The sequence below is a fragment of the Schistocerca piceifrons genome, chromosome 11 (assembly GCF_021461385.2).
Source record: "Schistocerca piceifrons isolate TAMUIC-IGC-003096 chromosome 11, iqSchPice1.1, whole genome shotgun sequence".
NCBI classification, from domain to species: Eukaryota; Metazoa; Arthropoda; class Insecta; order Orthoptera; family Acrididae; genus Schistocerca; species Schistocerca piceifrons.
Window position 1 is genome coordinate 133,290,893 of NC_060148.1, and position 14,902 is coordinate 133,305,794.

Below are 14,902 nucleotides of genomic sequence, written 5' to 3' on the forward strand. Positions count from 1 at the left end.
GTTGTTGACACTGATACTCATTGTTTACATTGTATATTTCAACATCAGGTCACAAAAATAGTGCCATTAATGGTATCAACTTATCACCAAGGGCTTCAGTAGCTGATCTGTTCAAAACAGAAGTGAAAGTGTGTGTAGCCAAATTTCAAATCAAATTAACTTTTACATGTCCCGTCGACATAGAGCTCATTAGGGATGGAGTACAAGCTCAACTTGTTTCAAACATGGGGAACAAAATCAGCTGTGCCCTTTTGAAGGAACCATCTGGCATTTGCCTGGAGCCGCTTAGGAAAATCATGGGAAACCTAAATCTGGATAGCTATAAGGGGTTTGAACTGCCTTCTCCTGAATGTGAGTCAGTTTGGTATCACTGCACCATATCACTCAGTGAAAGGCCCAGAGAAGTATCCATTATGTTAATGTGCCTGCACTCTGATTGTTGAAACTGTAGCCTACAGCTGATTATGTAATGGTATAAAGTTCATAAATCAAACCACAAATCTAAGGCAAAAAATATTCACAATATAAAAAACATTGGGAGAGGAAGCATTCTAAAGGTGAAAACTAGAAAAACATTACACGACTACTAGTGTAGATACACCAGATGTGCACTATTATAGAAGAAGGATAGATGACGGCCATTTGCAGATGTTATCCACAAGTAGCAAACTGGTAGCTGGCAATCGCAACTGTAGTTACACTAAACAGCCGGAATGAACAGCTGTTAAATTTAGTTACAATTACACGAGTGTGAGCCGGCAGAATAAGAAATTCCGACAGAGGAAAATGCAAAACACTGGCAGAAGCGACAACATAAGAGATCAAAAAATACTTGGAAAAAGGCTTTGTTATAAAAATTGCTTTTTCATTTCAGCAACTGGTGTGGGTATTGCTTTTAAATTAGTAAAAATTTCAAGCTCTTCATGTGTATCAAAATGGTACCTTTCAGGAACATTGCGAAAGATATAAAGATGTCCATCTGTACGTCCTACTTTTTGTGTGCAAGGTTTTAAATGAGAGCCAAAGGCAGTTACATTTGTGTACAATAAAATACCTGTGTCAAATTCCTGACACGTGCCACTGTTTACCTTACGCATACCTTACAAAGCCAGTATGCCTTGGAGATGCTTAGACTTCCTGAGAACTTTCTAAAGGAAGCTAGAGGAACTTTTCAGAATGAGAATGATGTTGAAGCCTGAAGCTACAACACGTTAGATAAGTACAAGCTGTCAATGTATCTGAAGCACAGAGAAAACACTACATACTAAACTACAACTGGGGTCAAATATTTATTCTTGAAAAGTGGTGTACAGGAAATAACTTTTTAAAAAACAAATTTATAACAGTAAATACAGATGGGAATTCAAATGAGCAACATGAGAAGCCATGGTAAAACTACTGTTACACGTATCTAACAGCAACTCAAATCTGGAAAAAATCTACACCACAGTATTTTGGTGTAGTTTCTCTAAAAAAAAGTCAGGCAAATGGATAGGTTTTGCTAAAGATACTGTCTCAGTGCAGAAAACTTTGGCAGAAATGACAAGGTCCAATGCAACACTGACACACCGGACAAGACAATCTGGGTCAGTAATCCCACACCAGTAGATGGAATGTGCTAGCACTGTATAAAGGGAAAGGGGAAGAAAGGGTAGAGACCTGTCCGAAGAAAATTTCTAACTCTTAATGTCAAGTGTCTGGTTGCAGCTTGAAATTTTAAACACAACACAAGGGAGCAGATGAGATATACTTTTATTCCTTAAAGCTAATGTACAGCAGGACAAAACAAAAATAAGAATCTATAAAACAGGTAATAAGGGAATGGAACCTTAGACTTCAAGAAAAAGAAATAAAAGAAATCAGAATGGAAAAAGATTCAATGAACAACAAACTCTACTGCCTAGCCTTTGCTGGTTGTTTAGCAGTATTTTCTGAAAACATAATACAGCAACTGAGCAAATCAAACTATTGAAAGAGATGGTGGCTTACAAATTTCTTTCAAAAAAACAATGCATAATACACATTAAAAAATGTTCAAAAATTCCTAAGCACAAGATATGGTAGAATCATGTAATGAATAAACTTAAGTATTCAGGGGAAATAATACAAGCAAATTGTCTATATGATGAAGCATACATAAGTGAACACAGAAAATGGAAGTGGCTTATCAAGTAATGAAGGACATTTAAAATAAAAATCACTTTCAGTAAAAACAAAAATACAACACTATAACAGAAAACGAGTGCCTTCATGTAGTGGAGGGTTTAGTCTCCAACAAAAAGGGAGAAACTGAAGAGCTGGCAAGTACAAAAGGAAAATACTATGGAAAATACTTGGTCAAAGAAAAGTTGGGAAACCTACACCCAAATGGCAAAACAGCCAAAATGCAAATGAGTCATTCCGGGGAAGTGAAAAGGACTTAGCAGCAATTAAAGTTATGAAAGCAAAAATTCTAAATAGGCAGACCTTTCAAAATAAGATGATGAAGTTCAGGAATTTTCAGGAAGATGTTGAGAAGTGCAGCACCGTATCGACAGATGAAAGATAGAACAAAGAAATAGTGTAACTATCGAAAATCAGGAAAGAAGACAGAATCACGAGGAAGTTACTTCATGTGGACCACAGGTGGCAATTGAAGAAGAAGAATATACACCCACAATCAGGCTAGAGACAATGAGCATGGAAACAGACCAGGAACTATAACCGGTTTTGAAAATATAGTCAAAAAATTTCTGGGCAAGCGACTTTGGACGGCACATGAAGCAAAGAACAAATAATTAAAGGAAGTATAGACAGAAGCAGACGTAATGGCAGTTATCAGTACTGGAAAGGTATAGTCCCAGGGGCATCAGCTAAACTGCTTCCAGAGGAAGGCCGGAGGGGAAAATACCTTCAGGCAGATGGAGTAAGGAAGGACGTGCATCAGGGCAGAGATAAGTGGAGGAGGAGGTTGAAAATTGGCAACCGCAGGTGTACTACTGCCTGAGATCGTGTAAAATGTTGCACTGAAAATGGAAAAAAAAAAGAAGGAAAAAATCATACAGAGGCAGATAAGCTTGTATGTAGACACCATTGCTTGTGTGACCCTTGGCTTGACTTTGTTATTCTGTTAACCGTGAACGAAGGACAACAGGCAGAGTCTATATTCCTATATTTCTGGAAAGTATTTGACAAAGTGATCCACTGCAGGCTGTTAACAAAGGTCCAAGAATACAGTTTAGGTTCTCAGATAAGAGAGTGGCTCAGAGACTAACTAACAGACAAAAATGGCTCTCAGCACTATGGGACTCAACTGCTGTGGTCATAAGTCCCCTAGAACTTAGAACTACTTAAACCTAACTAACCTAAGGACATCACACACATCCATGCCCGAGGCAGGATTCGAACCTGCGACCGTAGCGATCGTGCAGTTCCAGACTGTAGCGCCTTTAACCGCTCGGCCACTCCGGCCGGCTAACTAACAGAACCCAGTGCATTGCCCACAGACAAAGAGAGTTAACTAGACACAAGTGTACTGTCAGAGTTGTCCCTGGGGAATTTTATAGGACCATTCTTCTTCTCAGGAGGATATAGGATGACTTGGGTGGGATTACTACGTGATGTGATGAGTAGTAGCTAGCTCTATGTGTCAAAAATGTAAGTTAATGCAGATGAGTATGAAAAAACAAATCCACTATTTTCAAATACAGTATTAGTGGTGTGCTGTTCAACAGTTATGTTGATTAAATATCTAGGCATAATGGTACAAACCAATATGTATTTGTGATTGTATTTTACTGTTAACTTCCTTGCCCAACTGTGTTGGTAAAAATGAAATAATTATTTTAATTCATTTTGTTTTACTGAAAAATAATTATTTTAATTGACTCTGTATTGCATGTGTCACTCTCTACTGAAATTATGAACAAATTCTTCCGAATGTGTTTCTGTATGATGTCGTCATAAATGAAATGTTTTGTACTATTATACTGTTTTCACAACTGACCTAATATTTCTTATTAACATTTCAATTTTACACATTTCAGAAGTGCTGCCCTGTAGTGATACGAGCTTACATTTTGGCTCCATTAGCGATGCCTGTCAGTTACTGTTTAGCTGTACTTCTTGTACATACAACAGAAAATTTTTGCTCGACATTTGTACGGACATTATTCAGCGTCTTTGTTAACGAACATAATTATCTTAGTTGGTACGTACTAATGTTCTTCAAAATTGTGTACCATTAATTTCATCTGAGATTTATATAACTTCATTTATTTGGTGAAGCTGTATTGTACTATATCATTATTTGCACTTCTCTTTATTATTTGTTACCAGGTCATCTGCCGAAGGGCTACGCCTGAAATGTGTGACAAGCATTTACCAGCATTTTCAAATTCACTCTCAAAGTGATATGAAATGGAACAAGCACATAAAGTCGGTTGTAGGGAGGACAAATTCTACATTTGTGTTTATTGAGAGAATTCTCTGACAGCATGGTTCATCTACAAAGGAGACTACATGTAAAAGATGTGTGTGATCCATTCTCAAGTACTGCATGAATGTTTGGGATCCCCATCACATCAATTTTTGAGAACTAACATTTGCAACTGACTGCAAAACAATTATACTGCTGCCAAGATACATTACATGTGAGGACAGCAAAGACAAGAGGAGACAAACCAGGGCTTCTATGGAGGCACATGGACAATAATTTTTCTATCAGTTTTTGAGTGGGACAGGAAGTAAATGACTAGTTCTGGTAAAAGGCACCCTCCGTCACACACTATACGGTGGCTTACAGAGTACGCATGTGGCCACAGATGCAGATACAAATTCGTGCTACAGTTGTGCCACAAGGTATTAATGTCAAAGGGGCAGGGGGGCACGATAACAGAAATGTCACGTGTGAATTCACAATTCATTAAGAAAGTAACAGAGACAGACATCTCGCCATTAATGTGATAAGTGGGCTATTGTTGGTACTTTAGGCTACAGCTGTATCTATCGATATCAAATGGTATTTTTTGCTTTGTGGTCACTGCTAACGTTAGTTACTTGCAGGCAACTTTATGTTTACAGTGAATACAGCTATGAAACCAGACGTGACACTATTGCTGAAATCTTGAGTGGAATACTTGACACACAGAGAGAGAGACTTTATATGCTCATTTCTGCTGCTTCTGTGGAGTACTAGGTTGTTTTTCCTTGAACCATTCCCCCCTTCCCTGTACTGACACAATGGTTATCCACATATATTCAGAAAAAGAATCAATAACAAACAAGTGTATCTATTGTTGCAGCCTAGAAGAAAAAGTTACTTGCTCCCAGCACGCAGGTGAATGCACATGCCCTTCAGAGTATTTTGGAAGGAAATTTAGGACAATTGCCAAATTCCTCAGTCAATTGGCTGGCGCTGCACTGTTCCCCGAGGGGCAGCATTGTGTCCAGAATTAAATCGAAGCTACAAAATATCAAGGTCTCAAGAAACACGTCCACAAACAGGTGCACCAACAGAACAGCACGGCACAGCCAGACAAGAGGAACAAAATTATCTCAAAAGTAATCAGGTCCCCTTGGTGCAAAGATGGAGTGAGGGAAGAGGGGGGGAGGAAGCGAGGGGGGAGGGGAGGTAGAACACATCACAGTCTCCATAATTTGTTCACACAAATCAACATTAGGAGGGGATTTAAATAAGTGTTTCTTTTCGCATAAACAGCACTGCGATCAGTAAGTCAGTCTGTGTAAATGACTAAGATGAAACACAGGCAGCAGCTTTGGCTCAGAGTACGATGTCTAACATAAATAATCAGAAGATAGGACATCATACAAATATATATATTATACACACAAAGCACTATCTATGGTGAAAGACCGATACATATCAGAGAAAAATTCCTACAATCAACTTTCGATTGAACTGTACGTCTCTAGATTTGTAGCACGATACTAACCTATTTGGCCATCACCTGTGCATAAAAAAAAAAGCACTGCTAGATTTGGGGACCACATATTTCTTTAATCAGTAGAGAAAGAGGAAATAGTCTGAGGAACTGAAAAGAAAGAGGAGTGGACTGCAGAGGAATGCAAGTTCAGAGCACTAGATAAGGAATAAAGAATTTTCATTAACAAAAATTCAACAATATTCACATTTAATCCATTTCATGTTAATTAGAATGGGAAAAGGTGTTATATGCGGGAAATAGACATTCCCGGTTCAGGCATTTAAAGTCGTGTTTATGCTGAGCTTCAAACTTGCTCTGCAGCAGTTTAACAACAGCTATCCCTTGACTATCAATGTCTGCAACACAATGCAAACATAAAATCTGCTGTGCATCTTCAAGTTTTTGAAGGGCAATAACTCGTTTGAAACTCGCAGTATTTTGGAGATACTCTGCTGGAAAAAAAGTAGTACAACAGGAAAGATGACACTGATTTCGAACCAATGACGGCATATGCCACACGAGAGGGTTTTAGATGTACTGATAAAGGTTTCAACTTCATCTGCCAACAGACACCATAGTGGCATAGCTTCCAGAGCACCATCTGTTTCTACCCTTTAATAGGGAACAGGTTTCTACCATTTAATAGGAGAAGGCTCAGTTTGGTGCAAACATGTGAAGCAAGAAGTTAACTGTGCCAAGGAGATGCAGTCCTGCTTTCTACAACCACATGAGTGTGTTCGAAAGGGATCAAATTGTGACCATCCGAGTGGCGGGCCGATCCTTTTGGAGAATTGCCACACTAAGTTGGACGTGCTGCATCAGTTGTGATACAATGCTGGTATCAGTGGTCAAATGAACATTCTCATGCCTGCAGACGTGATTCTGGACGCCCACATACCACAGATGTCCATGGGGATCACTGTATTGTAAAGGCAGCAGTGGCAGATCGAACAACTACCACAGCACAGATAAGGGTGCTTGTGACTTTTTTTTCTTTTTTTTTTCTTTTTGTGGTTTTAGCGTGCAGAACTACAGTGGTCATTACCGCCCAGACTAAATTATGAATGCACTGCGAGGCACAATGTTAAAACAGCAACTAAAAAGGACAACACTATAAAAGGCACATTAACAGGCAAGGGAGTAAAAGAAAACAGCATAATCAAATGTCCTTAGACAGCTGACACCATAATGTATGAACCTGGGCAATGTAAGAGCTGAATACCAGGCTAGGTGTGGTTGCCAACTGTCGTACTGTTACATACAATTAAGTAGTTTCTTAAGACACTGTGCTTCCACCGATCTCACACTGCACGATGGTGACCAGTTGGTAAAAATGTGGCAGTCGTCACTGAATGTGCAATGATCAGGGGCATTGCCCAATTTGTATTAAACAAGAAATGCCTGAGTAGGCACAGATTATCTACTAATAGTGCCAAACCTGCTTCCACACAGTACGAGTTTTAAATACTGGCTTCTCATTAGTTTTTGCATTTTGAGTCCCACAGAATAAAACAAAAAGGGGGAAGGAATTTTCATCATGCACCTCAGTTACATTTATGGCTAAGAGTAGGTCAATTTACTATAACTGAATGATTTTGGCTTTGAGCCATTTTCAAGTGCGCAAAGTATATTTTTTTGTTCTCTCGACGTACAAAAAAGACTATGGCGCAAGCTGAGAATGAGGCTATTAGCCCGATTGTAGGTACAGTAAAGCCTACCTCCGTGGCACTACGACGGAGGGTGGCAGCCCACATCCTTTCATCCCCAGGAAAGACCAGCGAGCCCACGTCTGATAGTCTGTTAAGTAGACCTGAGGCCGTACTGGAGTGGGACGAGGAAAATTTCTCCTCCCTATGTCGGACTGAACCTGGGGCTTCTACGGGCAGAAATTAGACCACCATAGCCACTCCCTCAATGCGTTCAGTGTATATTTTCCCATTCACCTGAAAGTGGTACAAGGCTTTTTTCAGCCAAATGTGGGCAAAAATTGTGATTTCAATAAATACAGCAATGATGGGTGTTATTCTTTAAATGAGATATGTTCTGACAATGTTTGCAAGCAAAAAGAATGAAAATAATATCACAATCTTAGTCACAACGTTTAAAATTCAAACTCATGATGAAATCATAAAAAACATAGTCAAAGACGGTCTGACAGATTTTTGGGACACGAAAGGTATACACACCTCAGATCTACCCACGGAGGAAGTGATTGTTTATACAGAAAGTAACGTAGTGCCCAATTAAATATTTTTTAACTTAGGTTTTTAAAAACTGAGAAGCCTTCTGTGACAGATGCACTTAGTACCTAATCTTTCTTTATTTTTACCCATGTCTGACATTTTCTCTCAGGCACACAGTAAATTCTTTAATAACTGTCACAGTAACGGCAGATGAGAACGGAGAACTGTCGCCCTCTACTCTATGACGATGGGTGTGGCGCGGACGGGAACGGTGAGCGAAAAGCGCGGGCCGCCCTCGTACAGGGCCCGCATCTGGCGGCGCCGCTCCGGGCTTGCCGTGGACTCGCCCAGCGCGTCCAGCCAGTGCAGCGTGATTTCCGCGTCACACGGGCACGACGCGACGAAAGCCGGGAGCGAGTACGCCGCGTGCAGCCAGCGCCACAGTCCGGTCAGCTCAGCCGAGATTTCGTAACCTGAAACAGTGGGAGTGCCGCGAGCAGTAAGTCACGCGTCTCACACGGGCAGTTTGATAAGCACCCTTTTTATTCTTTTCCGAAAGAAAATAACTTATTTTTAACACAGTCCTCTTTTACGGTAAACACTCCTCCACATGACATCTTGGATATTAGGGAATTCAGCCGGAGGTTCGCATGGCTCTCGCACGATATTTCAACGGCGTGCCTCGATGTCTTCTTCAGGTGCTACCTGAGACTGGTCCTTGGGTCGATCGAGTCCAGTATTTATGCCTGGGAGGAGCTGGGCGTTCCCTAATCGGTCCGCGCCAAGTCGAGTGTACCATCTGTGGTCCGCGCCCGCCAGACTCGGCTTCAACGGACCCCTCCAGTCACGTATGTTCCGACTGCCGTTGGCGCCTGTTTTGGCCGTCCTCAACGGTTGTGGTTGTCATCTGAGGTGTGTCAGGCCCGAACATACCATGCCAGTGTGGAATGTCATTGGCCAGACCACCAGAACTGTGGAGATCAGGTGTAAAGAACACCAGAGACATACCAGACTCAGGCAGGCAACTACATCAGCCATAGCAGAGCATTGTCTGGAACTTGGTCATTCAATGGATTACAATGACACCAATATTGTGACACAGACCTCAAGATTTTGGGACAGTGTCATTAAAGAAGCCATTGAGATTAAGGTCACAGACAATCTCATCAACCGTGACTCGGGATACCAAATCAGCACTGCCTGGAATCCAGTGCTTGAACTTGTGAAAACTCAATGCAGGACACTCCAGGATTCTACAAGAAATAGAAGTGGAGGCTGAGAGAACAGCCGTGAGACAAGGTGTCAGACATTAGAGACCAGATCCGCCACACCCCAGATCATGAACTCGACTTCAGAAGACGGCCAGGCCGGGCGTGGACAGCGGAGGGAACACCGGCGACCAGAGGGGGACAATGTAGCTGCGTCTGGCGGGCGCGGACCTCAGATGGAATACACGATGCAGCGCGGACCGATTAGGGAGCACCCAGCACGAAACACAAGTGGAAATCATAGTAACAGTCATGAGATAGAGTACCCAACATATCAGATCGGGTCTGACACACCTCAGATGACAACCACAACCGTTGAGGACAGCCAAAACGGGCGCCGATGGCAGTCGGAACATCCGCGACTGGAGGGGTCCGTTGAAGCCGAGTCTGGCGGGCGCGGACCACAGATGGTACACTCGACTCGGTGCGGACCGATTAGGGAACGCCCAACTCCTCCCAGGCATAAATACTGGACTCTATCGACCCAAGGACCAGTCTCAGGTAGCACCTGAAGAAGACAGCGAGGAACCCTGTTGAAATATCGTGCAAGAACGACGCGAACATCCGGCTGGATTCCCGAATATCCAAGATGTCAACAGATCGCCGGGAAAGCATGAAGAATTACACTCCTCCACATGTTGGCCATATTTATCACCTCCAAAGCTGACATCTTTTTCTCGATGAAGATCTCGTGTCAGTAATGTTTTATTAATCTGAGCCACTACTTCATATTCCGGGGTGAGAAGAAATTTCAGAAAGCCAGGTCGGTCAAGCAATACGTGATGTGGCTCCTACTGTTTCGCCACCCAGTTTTAGTTTTTCATTACTTCCATACATCTCTGGAGGCTAATGCTGGAACATTTACTTTAAGGAAGCAGCCAATTCTCTTCCCCCTCTCAACTTCTATTTCACCTTGAGTAACCTCATTCTCAATGGTATGTGAAACCCTACGCTTCCTATTTTCCATATGTTATTTCACAGCACTGGTATGCATTTGGCCATCACAGGACATGTACAAGAATAGTCAATTAAATGGCAGTGTTTGAAAACAAATGATGTCGCTAATGCTAATGCAACTTGGAGTCGCGACTGTGTGTCATTTTCTGTTATAGTATAAAAATTGACACTTAGAAATACATTAGCTTGGATGTGGTTGACTATTTCAGTAAGCTGCACAATGTGATTTTTGTCGAGAAACAAGAGGTGCAGTATTGTTCCCATATTTTCTAGTTTACTTTTGGATGGGAAAATTTGTGATGAGACAAAAACAAAATTTTATTCTTTTTATGGGAACCCTTCGCCATCAGTGACAGCATTTAGACATTGGCCACATGAATTTAAAAACGACTGAACAACAGTTTTTATAGGGATGAAAAAAATACACTGACAGAAAAAAAATTAACACAAAGATGGAGTTAAGTGAAATAAATGAAAACTGTTGGGCATGTTTTTACATCCACACGATGGTACTGTATTGCCACTATGAGCATGCAAATCAGGTTTGCTTTAAATACAGACCGTAACGGTCACGAGCATTAATTACCTTTGACATTGGGCATGGCAAGTTGATGTTAGTTAAGAATGTCTTTAAGGGGGGTAGGACGTCAAACGGGCTGACCTGGAGCAGGAGAGGCACCACAGGACATTTTAATTTCCACTGTCTATACTTTTACAAATAAACTCATAAAACTTTAACAGCATGACCAGGAAGGATTCAGGATTCATACTCATAGCAGTGGAAGCTCAAAAACGTAACGAAACACTCTTTTTTTTTCCATGTGAAATGTCATCATTTTCACTTACTACTGGCTGCATTTGTTGCTATTCTTCCTAAGTAAGAGAGATTCTTCGATGAATTTTTCATAGCATACAAACAGTAGTTACAGGTGTATGAACCTCTAGAATTTTCCAAATCTATTAAAAAACTGTGGAAAAATTGAGATAATTAACTATAAAACTTGAGTTTTTTCTAAACATGAAGTTTAAAATGTAACAGTTCATTCATTTTTTCATAAATTAAATAACTTCTAGAGCTTCATACACCTGTAACTACGGTTTGCATGCTGTGCAAAAGTCATTGAAGAATTTCTCTTACTTAGGAAGAAAAGTGTACCTATAGCAACAAATGCATCTAGTAGTTAGTGAAAAAATGATGAAATTTCACATGTAAAAAAAATGTGTTTTGCTACGTTTTTGAACTTCCACAGTGATGAGTGTGAGTCCTCAATCCTTCCTAGTCATGGTGACAAAGTTTTATGAATTTATTTGTAAAAGCATAGGCAGTAGAAATTAAAATGTCCTGTGGTGTCTCTCCTGCTCCAAGGCGGCCCGTTTGATTATCAACAACTCACAGAGTTTGAACAAGGTCATGTAATAGGGCTATAAAAGTTTGACAATGCTTCTGCGATACCGCGGAAAGACTTGACAGGAATGTAGCCACTGTACAAGATTGCTGGCAGTGGGGGTCACGAGAACGTAGTCACAAGACTGTGCTCCAGATTGCCACGTGGCACTACCGCGAGGAAAGACCACCGTGTTCGGCATACGGCTCTGGTGCACCATACTGCATCTGCAGCGGCAATTCGAGAAGCAGGGAGGCGAAATTTGCTATTAACGGGATACGGCAGCATCCGACTGACTCCAGTGCCTTTGCTAACGTCACGACATCGCCTGCAGCGGCTCTCTGGGCCCGTGTAGTATCAGTTGGACCCTAACCGAAAGGGAAAACTTTGGCCCGGTCAGATGAGTCCCGATTTCAGTCAGTAAGAGCTGATGGTAGAGTTCACGACTGGTGCAGACTCACAAAGCTACAGAACTAGGTTGTCAACAAGGCACTGTGCAAGCTGGTGGTGGCTCCGTAATGGTGTGGGCCGTGTTTGCACGGAATAGACTGGGTCCTCAGTTGTGTCCGGCTACTTAAAGACCACTTGCAGCCATTCACAGACTTCATGTCCCCCAAACAACACTGGAATTTTTACAGATAACAATCCGCCACGTTGTTCATGATTGGTTGGAAGAACATTCTGGAAAATTTCAGCAAATGATGTGGCCACCCATACTACCCTACATGAATCTCATCGAACATTTATGGGACGTAACTGGGAGGTCAGTTTGTGCACAAATACCAGCACCAGTAACACTTTCGCAACTATGGACAGCTGTAGAGACAGCACGGCTCAATATGTCTGCGGGTGACTTCTCATGACTTGTGGTTCCGCACCACGTCAAGTTTCTTCACTATGCCAGGTAAAAGAAAGTCCGATACAATATTCGGAGGTATCTCATGACTTTTCTCACCTCACAAGAAAACCTCCCCATCGCACCCCCCTCAGATTTAGTTACAAGTTGGCACAGTGCATAGGCCTTGAAAAACTGAACACACATCAATCGAGAAAACAGGAAGAAGTTGTGTGGAACTATGAAAAAAATAAGCAAAATATAGAAACTAAGTAGTCCATGTGCATCATAGGCAACATCAAGGCAACTGTGCGCCCAATAGCGCCATGGTCGCGTGAGCAGCTGCGGAACGAGAGGTTCTTGGTTCAAGACTTCCCTCGAGTGAGAAGTTTTATTTTTTATTTTCAGATAATTATTATCTGACAGACTCTTACATTTTCATCACTTCTTTGGGAGTGATTATCACATCCACAAGAAAACCTAAATCGGACCAGGTAGAAGAATCTTTTTACCCATTCGCCAAGTGTACAAGTTAGGTGGGTCGACAACATATTCCGTTTATGTGACGCACATGGCGTCACCAGTGTCGTATGGAATATATCAGACGTGTTTTCCTGTGGAGGAATCGGTGGACCTACGACCTTGCGATCAAATGTTTTCGGTTCTCATTGGAGAGGCACGTCCTTTCGTCTACTAATTGTACGGTTTCGCGCTGCGGTCGCAAAACACAGACACTAAACTTATTACGGTAAACAGAGACGTCAATGAACGAACGGACAGATCATAACTTTGCGAAAATAAAAAATAAAACTTTTCTCTCGAGGGAAGATTTGAACTAAGGATCTCTCGTTCCGCAGGTGCTCACGCTAACCACGGGACCACGGCGCTCCTAGGCTCACGGTATCCGTGATGTTACTTATCTTGCGCATTGACTACTCAGTTTGTATATTTTGCTTATTTTTTTCATAGTTCCACACAACTTCTTCCTGTTTTCTCGATTGATCTGTGTTCAGTTTTTCAAGGCCTATGCACTGTGCCAACTTATGACTAAATCTGAGGGGGGAGCGATGGGGAGGTTCCCTTGTCAGTGTACTGTCAACAATTACCAAATCAGTCCTATTGTTATGTCCGACAGCTCTCCGCACCACGATTCCGGCAGTTTGAAAGTTACGTGTCTCAAGAATCTGTACTTCTTGCAACCTTAAGCCACTAGATACCGAGTGTCAGCTTAATAGCGTATGATCAAGGTGCCCAGGGTCTAAGGATTTTCAGAAGTTTCCGTTTCAGTTTCAATAAAATCCAACCTAGCAGTCCTTGTAAACCAAGACACTGAGTACACTGTGACTGACGAACATGTACATTCATGTTATAGTTCCTGTTAGACACCTTCTGGACAGTGAGAGAGTTATAAATGAAAGACAAGTGTGAGAAGGTGATACAGAATAGCACTAAAATTACTTTCAGCAAGTCTGCAGGAAGTTTTTCGAATCTATAAACTTACACATTAACAGAACATATGTAAATTACCTTTCTTTTTCTGACTACTTTATGCTGTTGCCTCTAAGTTAGATGAAGTTAAAAAATGAATGGAAAAGTTAATAGCAAAGGCGTCAAAGTAGGCCAAAAAAATTATTTACAAGAATATTTATGTCTACATACATACTTTACAAGCCAACATGCAGTCCATGACGGAGGGTGCACTGTACCACTGCTAATCATTCCCCTTCCTGTTGCACTCACAAATGCAGTGGGGGGGAAACTAGTATCTATGAGGGTGGTTTGAAAAGTTCTCGGAATCACCACGGGAGGTCAGTGCTAGCACAACAAGCTGAGTTCATGTGATATTCACTGGACTGTTACCTGTAAACACGTGCCACGTCAGCTCATGGAAGAGAGCTGTGGCAGTGACATAGCTCTGTCGCTGTTCCTGCGTATCAATTTGCGAAAATGGAAAAAACCACGATTCCAGCAGTGATTAAGTACATTGTAAAGAAAGGTATGAAAGCAAAGGACATTCGTGCTGATTTCCAGAATACACTGGGGGATTCTGCTCCTTCATATTCAACTGTTGCCAAGTGGACAAATGAATTTAATTTTGGTCGGGAGAGATGTGTCACTACTCCAGAAATCATTGCAAAAGTGCACAAAATGGTCACAGAGGATCTCCGATTGAAAATGTGTGAAATTTCTCACACTTGCCAGACATCATCTGAAAGGGTATATCACATTTCAACTGAAAAATTACAAATGAAAAAATTATCGGTAAGACGGGTTCTGCGACTCTTGATGCTGGATCGAGAATGCACGAGAATGGACATATCGGAACAATGTTTGCCTGTTTTAGGAGAAA

At 41.6% G+C, this 14,902-nt stretch overlaps 2 protein-coding genes across 3 annotated transcripts in view; both read right to left on the reverse strand.

The window, feature by feature from the left end:
- The window catches only part of LOC124720519 (transcription initiation factor TFIID subunit 10-like), a 103,081-nt gene that overhangs the window by 59,014 nt on the left and 29,165 nt on the right, over positions 1–14,902 (reverse strand). The window lies entirely within an intron of this gene.
- The window catches only part of LOC124720518 (chloride intracellular channel protein 5-like), a 37,249-nt gene continuing 28,436 nt past the window's right edge, over positions 6,090–14,902 (reverse strand). Inside the window, exon 3 of the mRNA XM_047245874.1 lies at positions 6,090–8,580. Coding sequence (XP_047101830.1) covers positions 8,342–8,580 — 239 coding nt within the window. The 3' untranslated portion in view covers positions 6,090–8,341. The remainder of the gene's footprint in view (positions 8,581–14,902) is intronic.